General features: G+C 42.9%; 1 protein-coding gene across 1 annotated transcript in view; it reads right to left on the bottom strand.

The window, feature by feature from the left end:
- Nucleotides 1-21,843, bottom strand: part of tmeff1a (transmembrane protein with EGF-like and two follistatin-like domains 1a) — a 145,484-nt gene that overhangs the window by 73,209 nt on the left and 50,432 nt on the right. The window contains exons 2-3 of the mRNA XM_085140902.1: nt 9,182-9,291; nt 1-130 (exon numbers count right to left, since the gene is read on the bottom strand). Of these exons, the coding sequence (XP_084997028.1) occupies nt 1-130; nt 9,182-9,291 (240 nt within the window). The remainder of the gene's footprint in view (nt 131-9,181; nt 9,292-21,843) is intronic.

Raw genomic sequence — 21,843 nt, 5'->3', positions numbered from 1 at the left:
CGGTGGAGCAGGGCCCGTCGGACACCCGGGAGATGAGTCTCTGCTGTTTGCAGGACGCCTGTCGCCTGTAGCACTCGTTCTGGTAGGTGTCTCCGTTTGAGCCGCACACAGGGACGTAGTTTTTGTGACACTGGAAATCAAACACAATCAGATGTTAATTAAGCTTCAGTGTGACAATAGAGAGAGGGGGTCGCTTCACTCAGGGGGAGGGGGAGGGGTAAAAAACATGTAGATTGACTCTACTATGCAAAACTATTAATTACATCAGCTATATACATTACAGGAATTATTGTTGGTTACAATAATAATAATAATGATCAACAAGGTCTAGTTCTACATTTTGGTTTTATTTTAGTTTCGTTTGAGTCAAGTTTTTATTGTTAACCCTTTAAGACCTACCATAGAACCAAGTCCGCCAGAGCTTATATTATATGTTTACATGCTGTGGAGCCATTTTTGGGAGCATTTCAAGTTGATATACATCAATACAACCATTATAGTCCAGATTTTAATAATATGTCTGCATTAAGTGCATAGTAATTACATAAATTGCAAAAAAGTGCAATAAACTACAAAAAAAATTGAAAATCGTTTTTGTTTTTTTAACATATATTTCTAGTTAGAGAAATTTAAGAGGCTTATCCCTCAAAACTGTAAATACAAAAAAGTTGCACAAAATAGTTTCCCACCACAGGAAATTTATTTTGAGTGTCTTCATAGTTTTATTTTTGAAATACACCAATTTTTATATACTGCAGGAAAAACGAAAATAAATATTATAGTGCAAATTTGCAAAAAAGCAGCATATGCATCAAAATAAACTATTTCCAGCAGTGCAATATGAGTCCTAAGCATCCCAGAAACGACACAGAAAGTCATAAAGTCAAACATAACTTTTAAAAACACCAGTATAGGCTCATGAGGCCTTGATGGTAAAAAACTACATTTCCGCAAAATGACGTCACTTCCGGTTTCGGGCAGGTCATGGAGGACATGCGATAGTTCACCTGATGGACGTAGGAAGTGTTATAAACAGCTGATCGGATCGGCAAAGCGTGTTTCTGGAATATTATGTTTTTGTTGCTGCAAGTGCTTTTTATGCAGTTTTTGCAAAACTATATGTGGAAGGAAACTGTGACCGAGGACAAGCTGATGGCATAAGATGTAAGTACAACTCCTCCGGTTTCATATGCAAAAAAAATGATTGCGCTAGCTCACGTGGTTGCAGAGCTACCGGGATTTAAAAGTAGTTGCGCAAAACGGAGCGTGCTGCTCTGACCGGCTTTAAAGGGTTAAAGGGAGATGTGCATGAAAGAACCTCAAAAAGCTGTGAACAAGTCTGAGCCAGAATTCCTGTATGACGATGAGAAACGATGAATGATCACCTCAAGTTACAGCAGCTAAATGATCCTACAAGCAGTTTTTCACAGAAACACCTGAATAAAACCCTTCAGATACAAAGTATTTTATTTGTGTTACATCAGACTCAGAGAAACGTTACTATGTTATCAAATGTAATTCGCTACATTATTCTGCAACACTGTTGCAATGTGGTTCTAGTTTTCTTCTAAACTGAGCCTGAGCATCACCTCCTTTGGATGTTTGCACAGAAATGAGTTGACGGGTTGAAACGAGTCCATGCAGAGCACGTTTAAAGGTAGAGAGGAGAACGATGGCGTTATCAAGCCTGTGCTGTACATGTGTGATCAATATGGGTCAAATATGATGCAAGCTGTCAGGCACTTCCAGAGTTTCATTCGCTCTCCATGGAGGTTATATAAACCCGCTCTGCTCACGCTGTCAGCTATAAGCTACAGCTGCCAAGGACACATATCAGTGTTCAGCAATCCATATTCTATTAACTCTCACACATCAATCATTTAGCAGGAATCCCCTGCAGGTTTGACCTCCACGACCTCCAACACGCTGCAGAAGCAGGCCAGGTTCATATCCAACAGGAAGAGAGTCCGATGGAGTCAGCAGCTGAAATCCACGAAAGACAAAACAACCGATGAGCAGCATCCAACCTCCAGCTGAGAGGAGAACATTTTTCTGTCCTGTCAGGACTCGTCCCGCTTTGCTCCGTCAGCATTTTGTGGTTTTGTTCTGCTGAAGTAAATTTGTTGTAACGTGTTTTTTTCTTTCCATCAGACTTTCAGCAAGAGCTCATTATCAGCACTCATCAGCATGTTTGGCTTTCTTTGTTCAATTTTAGCGACTGAAGCTCTTTTTCTGTTCAGAGAAGCAAACTCAGAAGTTTTAATGATCGGGAATTAGCCGGATCCCTGCTGGTTAGAGGAGAACAGACGGCTTATTTCGCTGAAAATCGAACAGATTAGTCCTTTAAATGAAGGCAGGTGTGATGAGTTTCATTGCAGGTGGATGTTTGATTTTTTGACTGCATGGCCCTGCCTGCAGGCGGGCAGGTGGAGCAGCTCCTATCAGACAGTGAAATAGCTTTAATGAGGATCTCTGTCATCTCAATAAAGCGTAACACACGTAAAAATGTGTGTCTTGGACTGATTTACATTCACACATACACAAACCTGCACAGAAACCATAAAGTTTTAATGGTTTCGAGCTATTTCAAGGCTCCACGGGAGATAAATCCGCTGAAAACTGCTGACTCGCAGTGCAGAGTTAGATTTATTTATCTGCATTAAAGCGCCTCTTCAGCTCTCAGACACTTTCTACTTTCACAGAGCCGATAATGCTGCGAGGTGAAGCACAGCCATTGTCAGAAACTGTATTTGAAAAGGGAAAATTTAAATAGTGCCGGTTCTGCTCATCTCCAGCTCCATGTTTGTACTCTTTTAGAGTAGCTTTGCATGACTAACAGCTAAAATAATCCTTCTTTATCTCACACTGGTCCTCGGTGCAGAGCCTCAGTTTCCCCTCTGTTTGAAACAAGCCCCTCCCCTTTAGGCCAGCTTTGTACTGACTGGCTGACTGTCACAAACAGAAGGTTTGAAGGGCAGGTGGGTGGGGTTTCCAATCTATGACATCACCAAGATCCAAAAGTAGACACAAAAGTGTTTCGAGCAGTCTGCAGCTTTAGGCACACGAGGAAGTTTAATATGAACATCCACTGCTGGAAGAGGATATGACAGGAAATGACTTGCCTCCAAATAAAACTCCCTTTGCAAACATCTGGATCATGCTCTCAGTTGACTTTGGGGAAGTTCTCGTCCATGAATTCTTTGTGAAGATGCAGACGTAGAGAACTGAACACAGAGACGGGACCTCTGCCTGCACACAAATAAAACTCACTGAAGCTTTAACCACTTTTCACATGGTTTGCTTCGTTTTGCTTTCATATAAATTTTCAGATATAGAAATCTGAATCAACTGGGCCTCGATCCCCGCTGTTTGATCCCATTATAAAACCCCCAGAAGCGCCTCTTCCCCTACACTACATCTACTCTTCCCTGCAGACACGAGAACACAGTGTGATGTTTTTTTGCACCATCAACAAGCAACCTTCAGGCTGTCCTTGAGGCCTTTTGTAGAGGCAGAACAGAAGACGGGAAACAGATGACAGTCAGGTCGTTATCAAAAGGATCCAGCGTGCTTGACCTTTCAAAGCCTTCCAGTTACAATTACTGTACATCTTGTTTGCAAGTCTAGTGGCAGAAAAATGAAAACATTAAGATTTAGCTGTGTGAGGTTTGTGGAGCAGCCAGAAAGGCTTTGGATATTAGTGTTTGTTCATTAATAAGCTTGCACTGTTTAATATCAAATTTAGATCCAAAGCAGCAGGAAGTGGTAGACTTCTGCATGTTTGAACTACCTGTAACGGCTCTTTATTCTTCTTTTGTTTTGCCACGATACACATTTGGACACTAGGGGGCAGTCACCTTTTAATGGGCAGTCTTAGGCTAGGCTAGACTAGGCTTGACAGTAGGGCTGCACAAACGATTATTTTGATAGTCGACTAGTCACTGATTATTTTTGCGATTAGTCGACTAATCAGATCATCATCCATTGGACGTTAAACGTACAGCTTATTGCACCAGCAGCATCTGCTCTTATATAACTATCATTAGCTTACAGCTTTAAGTGTTTAAGGTATGTGCTAACTAAAAATAAAGACAAGATGATAGTTTATTAAATTTTAATGAAATTTGCAGATTGTTTCGGTGAAGTTTAATAAACTCCTTGCTAGGGATGGGTATCGTTTAGGTTTTATCCGATACCGGTGCCAAACCGGTACTTTTGAAACGGTGCCGGTGCTTAAACGGTGCTCAAACCGGTGCTTAAAGAATGGAGAACACAAAATTGGTCCAAAAACATCTTATGTTCAGCTGTTTTTTTGTAAAAAGATAACAATGTTAGCCTTTTCTGCAGCTATAGGGGATTTATGGTATCACTCTTGGCTGGAAGCAGTGCTTAATCAATGGAAAAAACACAAACTTTGTCCAAAAACCTCTCATGTTTAGCAGTTTTCCACTTTTTCTTTGGTCATTTTAGCCTTTTTGGCCAGGGTGAAGGGAGTATCTGCCATCAAACAAGAAGACAGCTGCATGTAACTATGACGGTGTTTGCTAGTTCACCTTACATGCATTAATTTAATAACGTGGTTAGCCTACTAAGCTACTCACGCAGAGAAGAACGGCTGCTGCTGCCATCATCATCCGTCATCATTTCTGCTACACTGGCAGGGCTAGGGGCTAGGACTCTCCTCTTCGGGTTTTTGGGGGATGTTGCTAACTCCGGGTCCGATAACAGGCAACCCACCCGCAGTAGATGCGCTGGTGTGAGGTCTTGCAGCAAGCTATCAAATACGGCGCATTTTTCAGCTTTTAAAAAAAACGCTATCCGTCGCCAGGTGTTTCATCGGATTTGAGGTGTTACCTTCTTTGACAGTATCAGCTTAAAGCACTTGTTGCAGCTGCTGAGTTTGCATATTTTGCTGTGAAGTACAGCCAGACTTTGACCGCTTCGCCTTGGGCATTTTTAATCTGTAGCTCTGCTCTAAAAGAACGTACGTACATGGACCCGCCTACTATCCGGAAACGTAAAATGATTGGTTAGAATCTAAAGTGTATCATTCCATACCAGTTGGTGGCGGTAATGCACCTTTCAGTTGTTTGCCAACCGCCAATATAAATGTAAGGAAGAAGAAAGTGTACCACAGCTCAGGAAAAAAAAGCACCGAAATAAAGCACCGAAATGTGCGCTGCTTTTCGGTCTGGTTACTACCGTTTATGTCAGAACCGGTGCCATCATGGCACCGGATACCGGTACCCATCCCTACTCCTTGCTATCTAAAATATAACAGGACACCGGAGTAAATTCTCGAGCATCTCACACTTCTGATAATCAGCTGTCTGCTTGACGTTTATTCAGCTGTGTAAAAACTATAACTTTAATCTCAGCCAAACCGATTTACTCAGGAACAAATAAAATACTGAAAAAAAGCCAAACAATAACATTTTTAAGTTATCTAAGTGACTTATATATCATGTTTAACCTGAGTAGCGAAAGACGGCGGTGGGTTTGAAAACGATTTGCCGGGAGTCCGGTGTTCTCACGGCTCTAGTTAGCCTAGCCCCCGGCTAGCTATCGAGCTAGTGGCTAACAGACGTCTCCGAAAACGTCGGAGCGCTTTTGAAAATATGTGGTGTCTTGATAAACTGAGCAGATATTTGAGGTTTATACAGCTACATTCTCGCCTGAAAATATGTTAAACGTTTATTTTGTGACCCAGAAAGAATAATAAGAGTAATATTAAAACTAACTAGCTGCCGCCATTGTTGGAAACTGAGCTGGGCTGCGCTATGAATTCTGGGACACAGCTTCTTCTTCTTCTTCGGGGTTTAACGGCAGCTGGCATCCTTGTACATGCAGTGCTGCCATCTTCTGTTTCAGTCCGTTATTACACTCTTAAATCCTACTACTTATTCCTGCGTCTTTTGTGATCTTACAAAGCTTCAAACGACACGTCGACTATTAAATCAGTCGTCGACGATTTTGATAGTCGACGTAATCGTGACTAGTCGACTAATCGTGACTAGTCGACTAATCGTGGCAGCCCTACTTGACATGATGATAACTATTTACAACAAATTAAAGGGTCATTCCATGAAAAATCACCCTGCTTGTACCATAACTTGTTTAACTGTGTTGTTTTTGAGCCCTTGGAACTTCATCCATGCAGGAGATTTCCACGTGAAGTTCTCAGGGCTGAAAGACACCAAATAAATGTTACTGCGACTCCATCTGTGTCCCGATCTGAAGACAAAATCAGGCCTTATTTATACCTCTACTTTGAGCGTCACTATCATGGATGCACGTCTGTGATGTGCGGGAACAGAAACAAGCTTCGGTACTCGGATGTTTGATCTTTTTTTCTCATCATTCACCAGAGAAAAACTTCAAAAAGTGCGTTTTGGATAAACTTTAAAGGATCGGAACGTCGCGTGGGATCAGTTGCTGCTACAGCACATGAAGGATCTTATTGTACCTGTGTTTGCGCACCAGGCTCGTCTCCTAGTTTTATAATATAATCATATTTTAACACTTGTGAACGTGACGAATGGCAGTGAGATGGAGAAACGGCCTCACACAGCATCACACTGATCAAATAACTGCAGGTCCTGAGAAGCTTTTTGGGTGATGTCAGGGCTTACACGAGTCTCATTCTGCAAGTTGTACTTGACTGTATTGCGCGCTTCAGGGCATGAACTGCATCATACTCTTCAGGTGGTCAGGGTGGGCGGTGGGTTTACAAAGCGGGCTTTTCATCATGCAGTCAGTGTGGACTGGACGGCTTTCAGGCTCTTCCTCCTGTTACAATCAGAGTTATAATTCAGGCTGTCGCTGCTTCTGTGTGCAGCTGAAGACTCCTCAGAGCCGCCGTCTCGCTCGGACAGCTGTGAAACTGCTCTGATCACGTCGAACGGCCGGGCTCGCTTCGCTCCGTCCTCTTTGTGTGCACATGAATGTGGGCTCTGCTTTCAGCTCACGGAGCGTGACGGCCAGCTTCAAACAGCCGCCGTGTGTCTTGTTATTGCGGTGAAGCTGCGGCTCTGTGGTGAATTCTGCTTCCAGGAGCTGCCCTTCACGCTGCCGCTGCTTTTATTTTGCAGCCGTTCGACCAAATATGCAGCGAATACAACAGGCTGACGGGAGAGTAATTATATTTGGTTTCATATCAGAGGAACAGGCTGCAGGCGGGTCATGCTTCTTTATGTGTCAGAAAGAACTTCACGGTGTTTTTCCTCATTTTAGCTCCTAAAACTAACAAGAATTAACTGAGAAGAGACTGCAGACAGGCCGGCTGCTCGCAGGATTTTATTATTCACACAGTGCTGCTGTGACTGCTCCATTTTCATATTAAAGAGGGAGGCGAACATGACATGCCTGTCTCATTTTCAGAGGCAGGGCGCCTGAGCTGTCAATGAGAGATAGTGTTTCCTTGTGCACTGATCAAAGTTAGCATTCTGGCTACCACCATGTTAGCTTTTTCAGAGCTAGACATGACCAGCATATGGATAGAGGGTGGAATTATCAGCTAATGCTACTTAGCTTTGTTAGCGAATTTATTTCATAAATGGGGTGAAAAATATAGACGCACATAAGTGTTACTAAAGCATGGAGTATGCATTCCTGTCACAGTGTTTACACCCCTCACCCCCAACTAATAGCCGCCCCTCCCTGAGGATTAAAAGGGAGTTTTTCCTCCCCGCTGTCCCCAAAGCGCTTGCTCATAGGGGGTCATATGATCGTTGTGGTCTCTCTGTATTATACTGCATAGAGTCTTTATTCTACAACACCCTGACACAGGAGCTGAGACGTGCATCTGGACATTCAGCCCATCCACCTACTGTTAGACTACTTAAATGACAAGAAATGTTCAGCCTGTGTTAAGGAACAAAGGTGGTCGCACCAAACATCAACGATCAGGCTTGTTAGAATTGCACAAACTCTGTTTTTGCCTCATAAGCTGTATTTCCGTGCATGTTTGCATGTTTCAGTAAACTGCTGCAAACACTTCCTGTTTTCATGGCAACCTATAAAGACATGCGGGGTGGCAAGACTTTTGCACACAGCTTTCCAAATATTTACTAGAATACCGGATTTTCGGACCACTTAACCACTTTACTCAACTCATTCTTCTTGCTTCCTCCACTTCTGTAACATTGATTCATTAATGCTGAATTCTCTGCAGCTGTTCTATTCCCATGTTGTTGCAGTATGTTAATGACTAACCTCGTATTGTGGATGAATTATCTCAGTTGTTCTCCTGACTGAAGTTTGGTCCGTTTACAACATCCTGCCATGCGACTGCATTTGTCCCTAACCATCAGGAACCCTCACGTTAACTTTTATGGAGTGGAAAAAAGTTAGCGTTCATCCTCCAGCTTCACTGTTTATGCTATGCTAACATAGCTGTGTCGCTAGCGACCACATAGCACATCATTATATACCAGCAGCTAACTTCAGTAACCCTACAAATGGCACTGCTGTTTAGTTTCATGTCTTCACATTTTATTTTTTTCAGAAATCTCTCAGTCAGAACATGCTATATCATGTTTAGGTGGAAGCTAGCGAGCTAACTCCATGCTAACTTCAAACTCCATTAAACTTAATAAATTCTGTTTTCATGGATGCCTGGATGTTAAACTTAATTGTTACACCTTATTACAACGCTGATAATTTTATTAAAGATGAAAGAATTTAGACAGTTTTTAAGTCTCAGTGATGCTGCAGTGTTTGTTTGTTTTTGGGACCTGAAGCGGACGGAGTTTAGGACCCAGATTACTCCGCGAGGCTCCTGACTACGATAGCCGTAATGCTCCGACAATCCATCAGGCGGTGCGGCTTCGTAGCTTAGCAAAGTCGTACTAAAACATTTTTTTTAACAGATTTTTGAGTGCCGTGGTTTGAGACCTCAAACCACATAAAATGGGTTTGAGGTCAGTAAGCACATCAGAATTGATACATAAGGCGCACTGTCGATTTTTGAGAAAATGAAAGGATTTTAAGTGCGCCTTATAGTGTGGAAAATACAGTAATAACTCTTGGAAACAAAAACACTTTATAGATAATATCAGCGAATGTTTCTGGAACCTTGTTAACATGAACTAATGGAACATAACTCTAACTTAAACATGTCATTGATGACCAGGTAAACGTTTTATGTCCAATAAAAAAAAAGAAAAATGATGTCATCTACCTGGAACTGGCAGACACACTTGAGCTGAGCGCCGTCCTCTCTGCAGGTGCCCCCGAATCGGCAGGTGGAGTCATCACAGACCCTCAGGTCGCTCTTCTTCTCTGACAGATCTAACGGCAGAGACACAAACAAAGGCAGCGAGTTAAATACGGAGACAACAGGCAGGCGGATCAATGAGGTGAGTCACACCTGCGGCACCTCCACGAGTGCTGCTGCTAAATCCCGACATCCCGGCTCTGATCACACGCTCAGTCCAGACAAGTTTATGAGTTTATGAACAACGAGAGCAGACGGCGAGCTGAGCTGCAGGAGAAATACGGACACGACAGAGATGATTGTTTATCAGCCCGAGCAGACACCTGGACTACAGGTGAGTGTTTACACCGGGGAAATAACAGATGGACTCGCAGAGCTGAGAAATCTGCTCTCCTCAGAGGGAAGAAAACTGGTGGGTGGTATCATCATTAATGCACAAAGCAGAAGTCACTTCTCATCTTCACCTGCCTGAGGAGCTGCTCACAATTACAGGAGTCTGACTCTGACTCACAGAGACAGGTGGAAAAAAGCTCTCTCCCGGGGAATCGCTGGCTTCTTCGCTGTGATTTTTCCTCTTCAATCTAACACTCGGTTGAATCTGATACTGTGGATTGGTGCTAAATAAATCAAGCTGAATCGGTGGTGTAATCTAACCATGAAAACCCTGCTGTGCCCCAGTAAACCAGCCTGATACTATCAGTAGATCCAAGATAAATGGAATAATCCAGGATCAACCTCCTGACAGTGTTTATCTAGATTATTTAGATCTTCAAACCCAGAAGAAGATTATTCATGTCAGACTTGTCCACAAACTATACACAGAGAAGTTTAGCAATACTAAAAAACCATGATCGGTACATTTACATGTTTATAGAGATGTTTCATCCCGAGGGCGACGTTCAAAAAACAGCAATGGAAAATGTTTTTTCCATGTTTATCCATGTAAAAACATTTACATGGATAAACATGTAAACACTATGGCTCAGTTTCACAGGGATGGACAACAGTCGTCTTAGACTACAAACTGCTTTTAATTAAGATCCTTTCAGTTCGGTGCTACGCTAATCCGAACCTGGTAAACTGGCTCATGGAGTTAGAACTCCAAGAGGTGCTACTGTATGACTTCAAAGGATATAATAATAATAAAATAATAATAATAATAAGCCCCCAGCTTTGCATGGTGCACAGTCAAAATAAGCCTCAGAAGGATTGTTAGCAGGTGGGAGGAGCTTCTGTGAGGCAACGGCTAATTAGGGGGATTCTGGTGTAACCAGCACATATCTGAACCAAACTTTGGCCTAATAGCCAATAAAATAGCCAACTTCCAGTTTGGATTCAGGAGACAGACACTATCTCTACTTTTAAGATTAGGCTTCAAACTTTCCTTTTTGCTAAAGCATATAGTTAGGGCTGGACCAGGTGACCCTGAATCCTCCCTTAGTTATGCTGCAATAGATGTAGGCTGCCGGGGGATTCCCATGATGCATTGAGTTTTTCCTTTCCAGTCACCTTTCTCACTCACTATGTATTAACAGACCTCTCTGTGTTGAATCATATCTGTTATTAACCTCTGTCTCTCTTCCACAGCATGTCTTTATCCTGTCTTCCTTCTCTCACCCCAACCAATCACAGCAGATGGCCCCGCCCCTCCCTGAGCCTGGTTCTGCTGGAGGTTTCTTCCTGTTAAAAGGGAGTTTTTCCTTTCCACTGTCACCAAAATGCTGCTCATAGGGGGTCATATGATTGTTGGGTTTTTCTCTGTATCTATGAAGCGCCTTGAGGCAACTTTTGTTGTGATTTGGCGCTATATAAATAAAATTGAATTGAAATTGAATTGAAAAAGGTACGATAGTTTACAATGAAATAAACAAGGAGCCTAAAAATACATAAATTATAATGAGTCAATAAAATCCTCATCAGGAAGCTTGTTTATTTTATTTTATTTATTGAATGTGTAGTTACATTAAAAAGAAACTCAAAATAAAAATCTTTATAGTTTAATGCACGACATGGTTTTTAGGCTCATTTCTTGCTCCATGTTTTTATTCTCGGACTCGTTTTATCCTCTCGGTTCAGTCTGAAACAAGCCCCTCTACCTCCATTTCGTCAACATTCTTGTTATTTGCCACCCCTCTCACACAAAAGGTTTTAATATCAGAAGCCCCGCCCCTGTTAGTAGTAGAAAACACACCTATAAGTGTTGAAACTTGTTGAAACATCAGAGCGCCGCTCTCAGGCTGCGGGGACAAACTCGCAGCTGATCCTGAATCAGTTTGGCTCTTCAAACTTTCACTCATGATCAGTTCATGAAATGTCACAAGGCGACTTATTTATGAGCATTTTTTATCTGCGAGACTTCTAGAGCCGACACACACACACACACACACACACACACACACACACACACACACAGATAATAACAGGCCTGCACGGCTCAGAAATGTGCTGTGAACTTGAATAATCCACATTTCCTTTGAGATTCCTGCAGCAGATTCCCGCCTCGGTGCCAGCACGAGCGCTGCCGAGTGGCTTTGAGGAGCCGTGTAATGGCCTGTAATTACTGTTTGCAAACCTCCCAGAGTCCCAAAAATGGCCGCCGCTGGCCGCAGTAACGGCCAACCCCGGAGCTCAGCAGCATCTCAGAGACGGGCGATGTGAGCCTCCAGCTGAGAAAATAACACTCAGACTCAACGAGCAAGAAAACAAAAGAGTAACAACGAGTTTGGAAGAAGTCGTCCAAGGTAACAACAAGTTTTAAAATGAATGTTATGGTGTCTCTTACGTGTTTCAGGCCCACACGCAAACTGATGCTGTTTAAGAAATATCACAAACATTCACTGATGCTGAACGTGTGAAGCTTACACATGTGATCGGTTACTGATCAATACTTTCAGTTTTCCTCACCGTGAACCTCACACTGAGCCAAACAGCTGAGTCTCACCTGTTTGATCTGAGAGTTAATCATCAGGATGCTGATTGGTGAACGTGAACGTCACATCATCAGAGACGAGCAAACAAAACATCCGACTTCACTTTCAGGGTGAATTTGTGACAGTGAAAGAAAAATAAACTGCGGTTAAAGTTAAAAAGGTAAAAATCCAAAAATGTGGTAAAAGGTCATCGAGTCAGGGCCTCCAGCTCGCACTGGAACGGTTCGCAGCCGAGTGTGAAGCAGCGGGAATGAGGATCAGCACCTCCAAATCTGAGGCCATGGTTCTCAGCCGGAAAAGGGTGGAGTGCCCACTCCGGGTCGGGGATGAGTTCCTGCCCCAAGTGGAGGAGTTCAAGTATCTCGGGGTCTTGTTCGGGAGTAAAGGGAGCCGGAGATCGACAGACGGATTGGTGCTGCAGCTGCAGTGATGCAGACGCTGCACCGGTCCGTCGTGGTGGAGAGGGAGCTGAGTGTAAAAGCGAAGCTCTCAGTTTACCGGTCGATCTACGTCCCTACCCTCACCTATGGCCACGAGCTGTGGGTAGTGACCGAAATAACGAGATCGCGGATACAAGCGGCGGAAATGAGCTTCCTCTGAAGGGTGGCTGGCCTCTCCCTTAGAGATAGGGTGAGAAGTTCGGCCATCCGGGAGGGGCTCAGAGTAGAGCCGCTGCTGCTCCACATCGAAAGGAGCCAGCTGAGGTGGTTTGGGCATCTGACAAGGATGCCTCCTGGGCGCCTCCTGGGTGAGGTGTTCCAGGCATGTCCCACCGGGAGGAGGCGCCAGATAAAGCGGAAGAAGATGGATGGATGGTGATAAAAGTAATGAGAAGTAAAAACATGAGATGAAACAATACAAATAACAAACACAGAGAGCTTCAAAGATTTTTAACAAGTCAACAATTTTTAAAATAAAGTCAGAAAAATTGTTAAATTAAATCTTAAATAAAATTACTGGAAAAGAAAAAATGTCAAAAAAACTAGAACAATATAAAATATGAATATAACACAATGAGCCAAAAATAACATTAGAAGCAGAATCTCACATATGAGAGAAGTTATTCAAAAATTCAAAAATTTGTAAATACGGGAAAAAATGAAACACGTGAGACATAAAAATACAGAAAATGTGAGATTTGAAGTTTAAATTCTGACAAACGTTCAGAGCTGCAGAGCCAACCATCGTTAAACATCCCAGAGTCGCATCATTGTTTGTCCTCATGCCATCCGATCGTCCGGCTGCTCCAGTTTCCTCCTCTTATTGATCTCATTTCTCAAATCTCAGGAGTCACCTTCTCGATTTTGACGTCTGTGTGAGAAATAACGGACAAACCCAGGAGAATCAGAGCAAATGAGCCGGTTCAGCAGCCTCGTGTAGGTCTGCAGGCCAGTCGTGGCTAATTAAGTCCAAGCAGCAGCCACATCCATCAGCCTGGAGTGTGTGTGTGTGTGTGTGTGTGTGTGTGTGTGTGTGTGTGTGTGTGTGTGTGTGTGTGTGTGTGTGTGTGTGTGTGTGTGCGCTGCTTCCTGTTTGCAGGTTTAATACACAGACAATTTGGGATTATGCTGAACGACAAGCCGAAGTCTTTAAACCTCCAGCTGGAGACGGACACACATGCAGATGAAGGCGCCTCCTTCACAAACCGGTGTGGGCGCCGTTTGTGTGTGGGCGCCGTTTGTGTGTCCGCTGTGTTATCTGCCTCGGCTGCTGATGTTTTTCTGTTTGTAGTCGACCCCGGCCGTGTTGTGTTCGGGTTCCTCGGCCTCATACATTTTACAACAGAAACAGGGATTTGAAATGCACATAATTCCCTCCTTTGGATCGGAGCAGAACTAAAGAAGCTGACGGAGCGTGGCAGCAGCCGCCGCCTGGAGGCACATCCACCTCCCAAATCCCTCGAGCCCGGCCCGGTCGTCATGGTCACCCCGCCTCTCCTCCGGCTCGTTATCTAACCCCCCTACCCCCCCTCCCCTGCAGCCCTGACTCCAGGAGATGGACGTCAATACTTCATCTTCTGTCTGCTGCTCCGAGTCCTTCGACGTCCTTTAACCCTTTCCCTGCAGGGACACAGATGTGTGACTCCAGCACACCGGAGCAGCCGTCTGAAAGGAGGTTAGAACTGCTTTTCTCTGGATTTACAGGCAAATCTGGAAAACTTTAAAAATTTGCTCCTATCAAACCCTCTCAGATGAGCTACCTCAGCCCTAAATGTTACCATCATGTTCTTCTTTCACCTTTACTTCATTTAAAACGAGACCCAGGCTGTATGAAGACTGACCGACCTGCAGTTTATTACACATCTGGACTGCATTTCTTCACGTTATCTTTTTGGCCACAACGACGTTGCTTTTAACACTTTTACCAGCTCAAACATGGTCATGAGATCCAGTTCAGGGACGTCACGCCTTGAATTCCTCCGCCCAGTTTCATGAGTCAGCTCTATAATAAAATAAACATGTAAACATGTGACTCTGTGGGGACAGACGCCGTCTTTAACCCTTTAAAGCCGGTGGGAGCGGGCACGCTCCGTTTTGCATAACTATTTTTAAATCCCGGTAGCTCTGCAACCACGTGAGCTAGCGCAATAATTTATGTTGCATATGAAACCGGAGGAGTTGTACTTACATCTTATGCCATCAGCTTGTCCTCGGTCACAGTTTCCTTCCACATATAACTTTGCAAAAACTGCATAAAAAGCACTTGCAGCAACAAAAACATAATATTCCAGAAACACGCTTTGCCGATCCGATCAGCTGTTCATAACACTTCCTACGTCCATCAGCACGAACTATCGCATGTCATCCATGACCTGCCAGAAACCGGAAGTGACGTCATTTTGCGGAAATGTAGTTTTTTACCATCAGGGCCTCATGAGCCTATACTGGTGTTTTTAAAAGTTATGTTTGACTTTCTGACTTTCTGTGTGGTTTCTGGGATGCTTAGGACTCATATTGCACTGCTGGAAATAGTTTATTTTGATGCATATGCTGCTTTTTTACAAATTTGCACTATAATATTTATTTTCCTTTTTCCTGCAGTGTATAAAAATTGGTGTATTTCAAAAATAAAACTATGAAGACACTCAAAATAAATTTCCTGTGGTGGGAAACTATTTTGTGCAACTTTTTTGTATTTACAGTTTTGAGGGATAAGCCTCTTAAATTTCTCTAACTAGAAATATATGTTAAAAAAACAAAAACGATTTTAATTTTTTTGTAGTTTATTGCACTTTTTTGCAATTTATGTAATTACTATGCACTTAATGCAGACATATTATTAAAATTTGGGCTATAATGGTTGTATTGATGTATAGCAACTTGAAATGCTCCCAAAAATGGCTCCACAGCATGTAAACATATAATATAAGCTCTGGAGGACTTGGTTCTATGGTAGGTCTTAAAGGGTTAAGTCAGCCTCGAGTGGACATTAAGGGAACTGCAGACTCTGGCTCTGTGTTGGTTTAAGCTTCGTAGCTCTCGAGTTCAGCAGGTCCCGGGCTTCATGGAGGGATTGTTTGGTTTTGGAGGTCAGCGCTGACCCTGGGATGTCTTTCCGTTAGCTAATGCTAATGAATGCTAGCCTGCCTGCTGAGGTCAGTGACGTCTGGACCTTTGAAAGTGTACTTTGTCCACACAAGAGTAAAAACTGGCACAAATGTGTGACGCTCTGCAGGCAGCCTACGAAGGAACGGCCTGCCCTACGGCGCCTCGGACTGGGTTTGTTTAGTTTGTTGATGATCTCACGAGGAAAGACGATTGGCTGGTTTATGCACGAGGAGTGACTCAGAGACCCATCAGGGCCAGAGCTGCTGAGTGAGTAATTTTTTTCTTTGTGCTATTTTCGTTTTAACTGAAACAATAATTCTGTTTTTGTTGTTTTAGTTGTCGTTTTATAAACACAGCAATCATCGTGGATATTTCCACACGCAGTGGAGAAATCCTTCACAGTGTTCAGCCTTGATTGCAGTGCAGCTCTAGGACTCTTCAGAGGTGCAGCCTTTTCTGCTGGTCACTGGAGCACAGCTGCTCCACCTTAAATAAATATCCGCCTCATTTCTAAACACGGTTACATCCCTGCTGCTCAGATTACTCATCGAAACTCAGCATCGCCTTACTTAACGATAATGTAATCCTTGTAAAATTAAATTAGTAAAGTAGCTCTAATTAGGCCCAAATGTGTCTGCCATCTGAAACATATTTGAAAATTTACATAACAGAAAACCACGGCCTCCTGGTGGGCAACGAAGGTACTGCATGTAAGCAGGAAATTCAACTTTATTATTTAACTTTTTTTAAAGAAACAGATGCACAACCTTAAAAATCAGATGGTTTAACGTTTATATGACTCAGAACATGTAGGATTTATTAACCTCTGTCTCTCTTCCACAGCATGTCTTTATCCTGTCTTCCTTCTCTCACCCCAACCAATCACAGCAGATGGCCCCGCCCCTCCCTGAGCCTGGTTCTGCTGGAGGTTTCTTCCTGTTAAAAGGGAGTTTTTCCTTCCCACTGTCGCCAAAGTGCTGCTCATAGGGGGTCATATGATTGTTGGGTTTTTCTCTGTATCTATGAAGCGCCTTGAGGCGACTTTTGTTGTGATTTGGCGCTATATAAATAAAATTGAATTGAATTGAATTGATTTAATTCAATTCAATTCAACTCAACTTTATTTATACGGCACCAAATCACAGTCACCTCAAGGCGCTTTACATTGTAAGCTAGGCCTTACAATAATACATACAGAGAAAAACCCAGCAATCATATGACCCCCTATGAGCAAGCACTGTGGCGACAGTGGGAAGGAAAAACTCCCTTTTAACAGGAAGAAACCTCCGGCAGAACCAGGCTCAGGGAGGGGCGGGGCCATCTGCTGCGACCGGTTGGGGTGAGAGAAGGAAGACAGGATAAAAGACATAATCTTTAATAATCTATTTCTGATGCTGAGAAATTAAACTGGAGAGTAAATCACCACAAAATCAAAACAAATAAATAATATCATAAAACTTTCTTTGTGCAGTTTTGTGTGATTTTCTGCTCTATGATGATCACAGCAGTCATTAAAAGGTTTGGGTTTGCTGCAGAAGATTTAGAAGTGGGCCTCTACAGTCTGAAATTTGGCCGGCTGCTTTAGAGCGATGCCAAAGATATTACAGCAGATTCTCTACAGCTCACAGTCAGCTGCCTCCCAAATGGCCCTCGGTACGGGGAGCACCGACGAGAGCGTCACGATACGAGCTTTAGTCCCGACACCTTTCAATCTCCATCACATCCAACACCCTCACCATTCACGCACGCCCAACATATCCAGGCCTCGACATCTACGCTATCAGGATAAGCCGTGTTATTCGCCTCCTAATGTTCTGGCTCATCCGAGTTTGAAAAGGACATCGGAGAAAATTAGAGCGTCCTTAACAGCGTCATCAGTGAAACTTTCATCAAACTCCTTTCTTCTCCAGACAGAAGATAATTTCAAAGGCCACAGGAAGTTCAACATCCTCTGAAAAGTTCTGATAAGAACCACACACACACACACACACACACACACAGATATCTCCAGAGTGAGGTTCATTTCATAGAGAAGTGAAACCTTCTCAAGGACTGCTGTGGCGTATTGATTTGGTTTGCTAAAAGCAGAGAATTTATCCTCGGCAGAGACGAGAAACAGGAGAGGGAGGCGGCGTGACATTCATGTAAAGTACAAACATCAGTGATGCATGATGGGACTTCACCCCCCCCCTCTCGAAAACCCAAATGTTCCACTTCTCTGTGCCGTTACGGGCAAAATGGACCCACTGCATAACAAAACTATCCGTTTGTGATCGTTCACTTTGTGCCTTAAACCCATCGTGAATGCTGATGCGTGAAGCTGCACATCCAGTATATTCAGATTTAGCAACATGTCAGAGCGCCTTCAAAATAAAGTCAGAACTCCTTCACAATAAAGTCAGAGCACAAAGGAAATGGTTGTGAAACAGAAGCTGCTGCAGAAGAAGCTCATTCAGTCTTAACAGTGATTTACAGCCACACAATTACTTCATTACGAAACCCGGAGATGATCCCAGACTTTAACAACGCAAAATAAAATAAACTAACGCAGATGACAAAAGCTGCAGTTCCCCTAACGACCGTTTGAGTCCCATGTTGAAATGTTGAAATGCCCTCAGCCGTGTGTTTTGTGTGAATTAGGAAAAAACAGTATGGCTTCCTCTGAGGCGAGAAAACAGACTTTCTGGGAATCTTCATCCGAGGATGAAAAGGTCACCTCACCAACATCCACATCTACCAGTTTTCAAGCTCCTACCACCTTTCAGTCCAGTTCAGTGTTATATACACACAGCACCAAATCACAACAGCAGCTGCCTAAAGCACGTTGTGTTTCTGCAGCCATCAGCGATGATACTTAAAAAGTTAAAGGCTGAATAAGCTGCACAGGTGCAATGACCTCATCCAGGTATCTGCTAATAAAACAGAAACTCATAAGTGAACTGAAATATTAACGTTAACGTCCCTGTGATGTCTCAGTCTCACAGACTGGACACGCTGCTTGTTAACCAAGCTAGTTAGCAAATACAGTGACCTCTGACTCCAAAGAAACAACATGGTGGTGGTAATCGTGGCATGATTAGGAAAATGCAAATTCAAAGCAAATACAAATACTAGGGGTGCAACGATACTCGATTTTGAACCGTTCGATACAGTGCTTTCGGTTCAGTACGCATATGTATCGAACAATACAAATTTTTTTATTTATTTTATCAACTTTTCTTCTGACGATGCTGTCTGTGTTGAGAGCTCAGTGGATCTGCGCTCGACTACTCCGCCTAGGCTGCACTGTCGAGCGCAGATCCACTGAGCCTAGCAAGACAGAAGCTAAGCTCGTTGCAACATGGCAAATTGAACCTCCCCCACGCTCATTCAGATCTGGCGTTTGAAACTATTTTGGTCTTCATGTGACGTATGACCCTGAAGGTAAGCGCGTCATGGACAAAAGTAAAACAGTAAGTCAGATGTGCCACGCAATGCTCAATTGATGGGAATTAGTGCGTTAGCGCAGTTAGCTTATCTGCTAATTAGCGCTCAGTGAAAGAGTTTCTCACCAAACCCGAAGCAGATACTTGTCGGATGTTCTGACCATCACGGTGAAATTTTAACACACCAGCAGTTCCAGTACAGCCCACTGGTCCTGCTCAGTGATTCCAGTTAGCTGAGGTGAAGCTAAGCAGACAGCTAGCAGGGACACTTCAGTTCAAGTAGTAACTTCCCTAATGTTAGGCCTTAACCCTTTAAAATCAGTCAGAGCAGCACGCTCCGTTTTGCATAACTATTTTTAAATCCCGGTAGCTCTGCAACCACGTGAGCTAGCGCAATAATTTTTTTCGCATATGAAACCGGAGGAGTTGTACTTACATCTTATGCCATCAGCTTGTCCTCGGTCACAGTTTCCTTCCACATATAGCTTTGCAAAAACTGCATAAAAAGCACTTGCAGCAACAAAAACATAATATTCCAGAAACACGCTTTGCTGATCCGATCAGCTGTTCATAACACTTCCTATATCATCAGCGCGAACTATCGCAAGTCCGCCATGACCTGCCCGAAACCGGAAGTGACGTCATTTTCGCGGAAATGTAGTTTTTTACCATCAAAACCTCATGAGCCTATACTGGTGTTTTTAAAAGTTATCTTTGACTTTATGACTTTCTGTGTGGTTTCTGGGATGCTTAGGACTCATATTGCACTGCTGGAAATAGTTTATTTTGATTCATATGCTGCTTTTTTGCAAATTTGCATTATAATAATTATTTTCGTTTTTCCTGCAGTATATAAAAATTGGTGTATTTCAAATATAAAACTATGAAGACACTTAAAATAAATTTCCTGTGGTGGGAAACTATTTTGTGCAACTTTTTTGTATTTACAGTTTTGAGGGATAAGCCTCTTAAATTTCTCTAACTAGAAATATATGTTAAAAAAACAACAACGATTTTCAATTTTTTTGTAGTTTATTGCACTTTTTTGCAATTTATGTAATTACTATGCACTTAATGCAGACATATTATTAAAATTTAGGCTGTAATGGTTGTATTGATGTATATCAACTTGAAATGCTCCCAAAAATGGCTCCACAGCATGTAAAAATATAATATAAGCTCTGGCGGACTTGGTTCTATGGTAGGTCTTAAAGGGTTAAAATGGACCAACTGAGTAACAGCCTTAAAGTTGTCCTTTAAGGCCGTAAACATGTTTTTTTCCATTGGACATTAGAAACCCTGGAGTCTGTGTGACGGACTCACTGCTGGAGCCTCTAGTGGTCTTTGAAGAAACTGCAGCTCTTAGTGTTTAGCTTCATTTTGAACCCTGAGCTGAGACGATGATGTTGATGACTCAGTGCACGAGAAAGAAACCAGAAAAGCCGTTTCTGTCGCAGCGAGTCTTCACTCAGTCCTCGATTTGACTTTGACTTGTTTCAGTAAAGTTGAGTGACGATGCCTCTGTGCAGATGTTCCTCTGAAAATCATGAATTCTGATTAATTACTACAATAACTGTTTCGCTCAAGTTTTATATTATCGTAGTTTTAGTAGTAAAAACAATGCGCTTTAAAAACAGCTACAATTTTATGAGGCCGGATCGTCTGCCAGGTTTCACTGCACCTGTTTCCTATCTGGGATTTATTCTCTGATTTATTGATACTCCACACTTTTTGGAAACAGGCTGTGAGAGTTGTTCATAAATGTGTCTTCACTATCAAACAACAGACGTGTGGATGTGAAGGAGAACGGGGCTGATGATGGATCTGAGCTCTGCTGACTGATGAAGAGTAAACGCTGCGAGCTGCTCGGCTCCTGTTTCCTCCTCGATCTTGGTGAAACCTCATGACCGCAGCAGCTGGATGAAGAGCTTTTGTCTGTTCTTCTTCTGCCGTTTGAATAAAACATGAAAGCCCGACAGCCCCTTCCTCCTCCTCCTCCTCCTCCTCAGCTTTATCGCTGCGAGTGATGCGAGCACGATGTCTTTAACTTTAACACTTTTAAATAAAGTGTTTGTTATCTTTTTTTAAACTGCAGCTGCCTCCCTGGCCTTCAGTTAGCGTCTTACAAGACAGACGTTTAACAAAGACAATCTACAGACACTGAGTTTTCAATCTGCAGGGGTCAAAGAGAGAAAAAAAACTTCCTGCAATAAAACAGAAACTCATAAGTGAACTGAAATATTAACGTTAACGTCCCTGTGATGTCTCAGTCTCACAGACTGGACACGCTGCTTGTTAACCAAGCTAGTTAGCAAATACAGTGACCTCTGACTCCAAAGAAACAACATGGTGGTGGTAATCGTGGCATAATTAGGAAAATGCAAATTCAAACCAAATACAAATATTAGGGGTGCAACGATACTCGTATCGATATTGAACCGTTCGATACAGTGCTTTCGGTTTGGTAAGCATATGTAACGAACAATACAAGATTTTTAATTTATTTTATCAACTTTTCTTCTGATGATGCTGTCTGTGTTGAGCGCTCAGTGGATCTGCGCTCGACTACTCCGCCTAGGCTGCACTGTCGAGCGCAGATTCACTGAGCGCAGCGCAAGCTAGCAAGACAGAAGCTAAGCTCGTTGCAACATGGCAAATTGAACCTCCCCCACCCTCATTCAGATCTGGCCTTTGGAACTATTTTGGTTTTCATGTGACGTATG

This window comes from Neolamprologus multifasciatus, chromosome 18 (genome assembly GCF_963576455.1).
Source record: "Neolamprologus multifasciatus chromosome 18, fNeoMul1.2, whole genome shotgun sequence".
Lineage (NCBI taxonomy): Eukaryota > Metazoa > Chordata > Actinopteri > Cichliformes > Cichlidae > Neolamprologus > Neolamprologus multifasciatus.
Note: the sequence above shows the minus strand (reverse complement) of the source record. Positions and strands in the feature narration are given on the sequence as shown.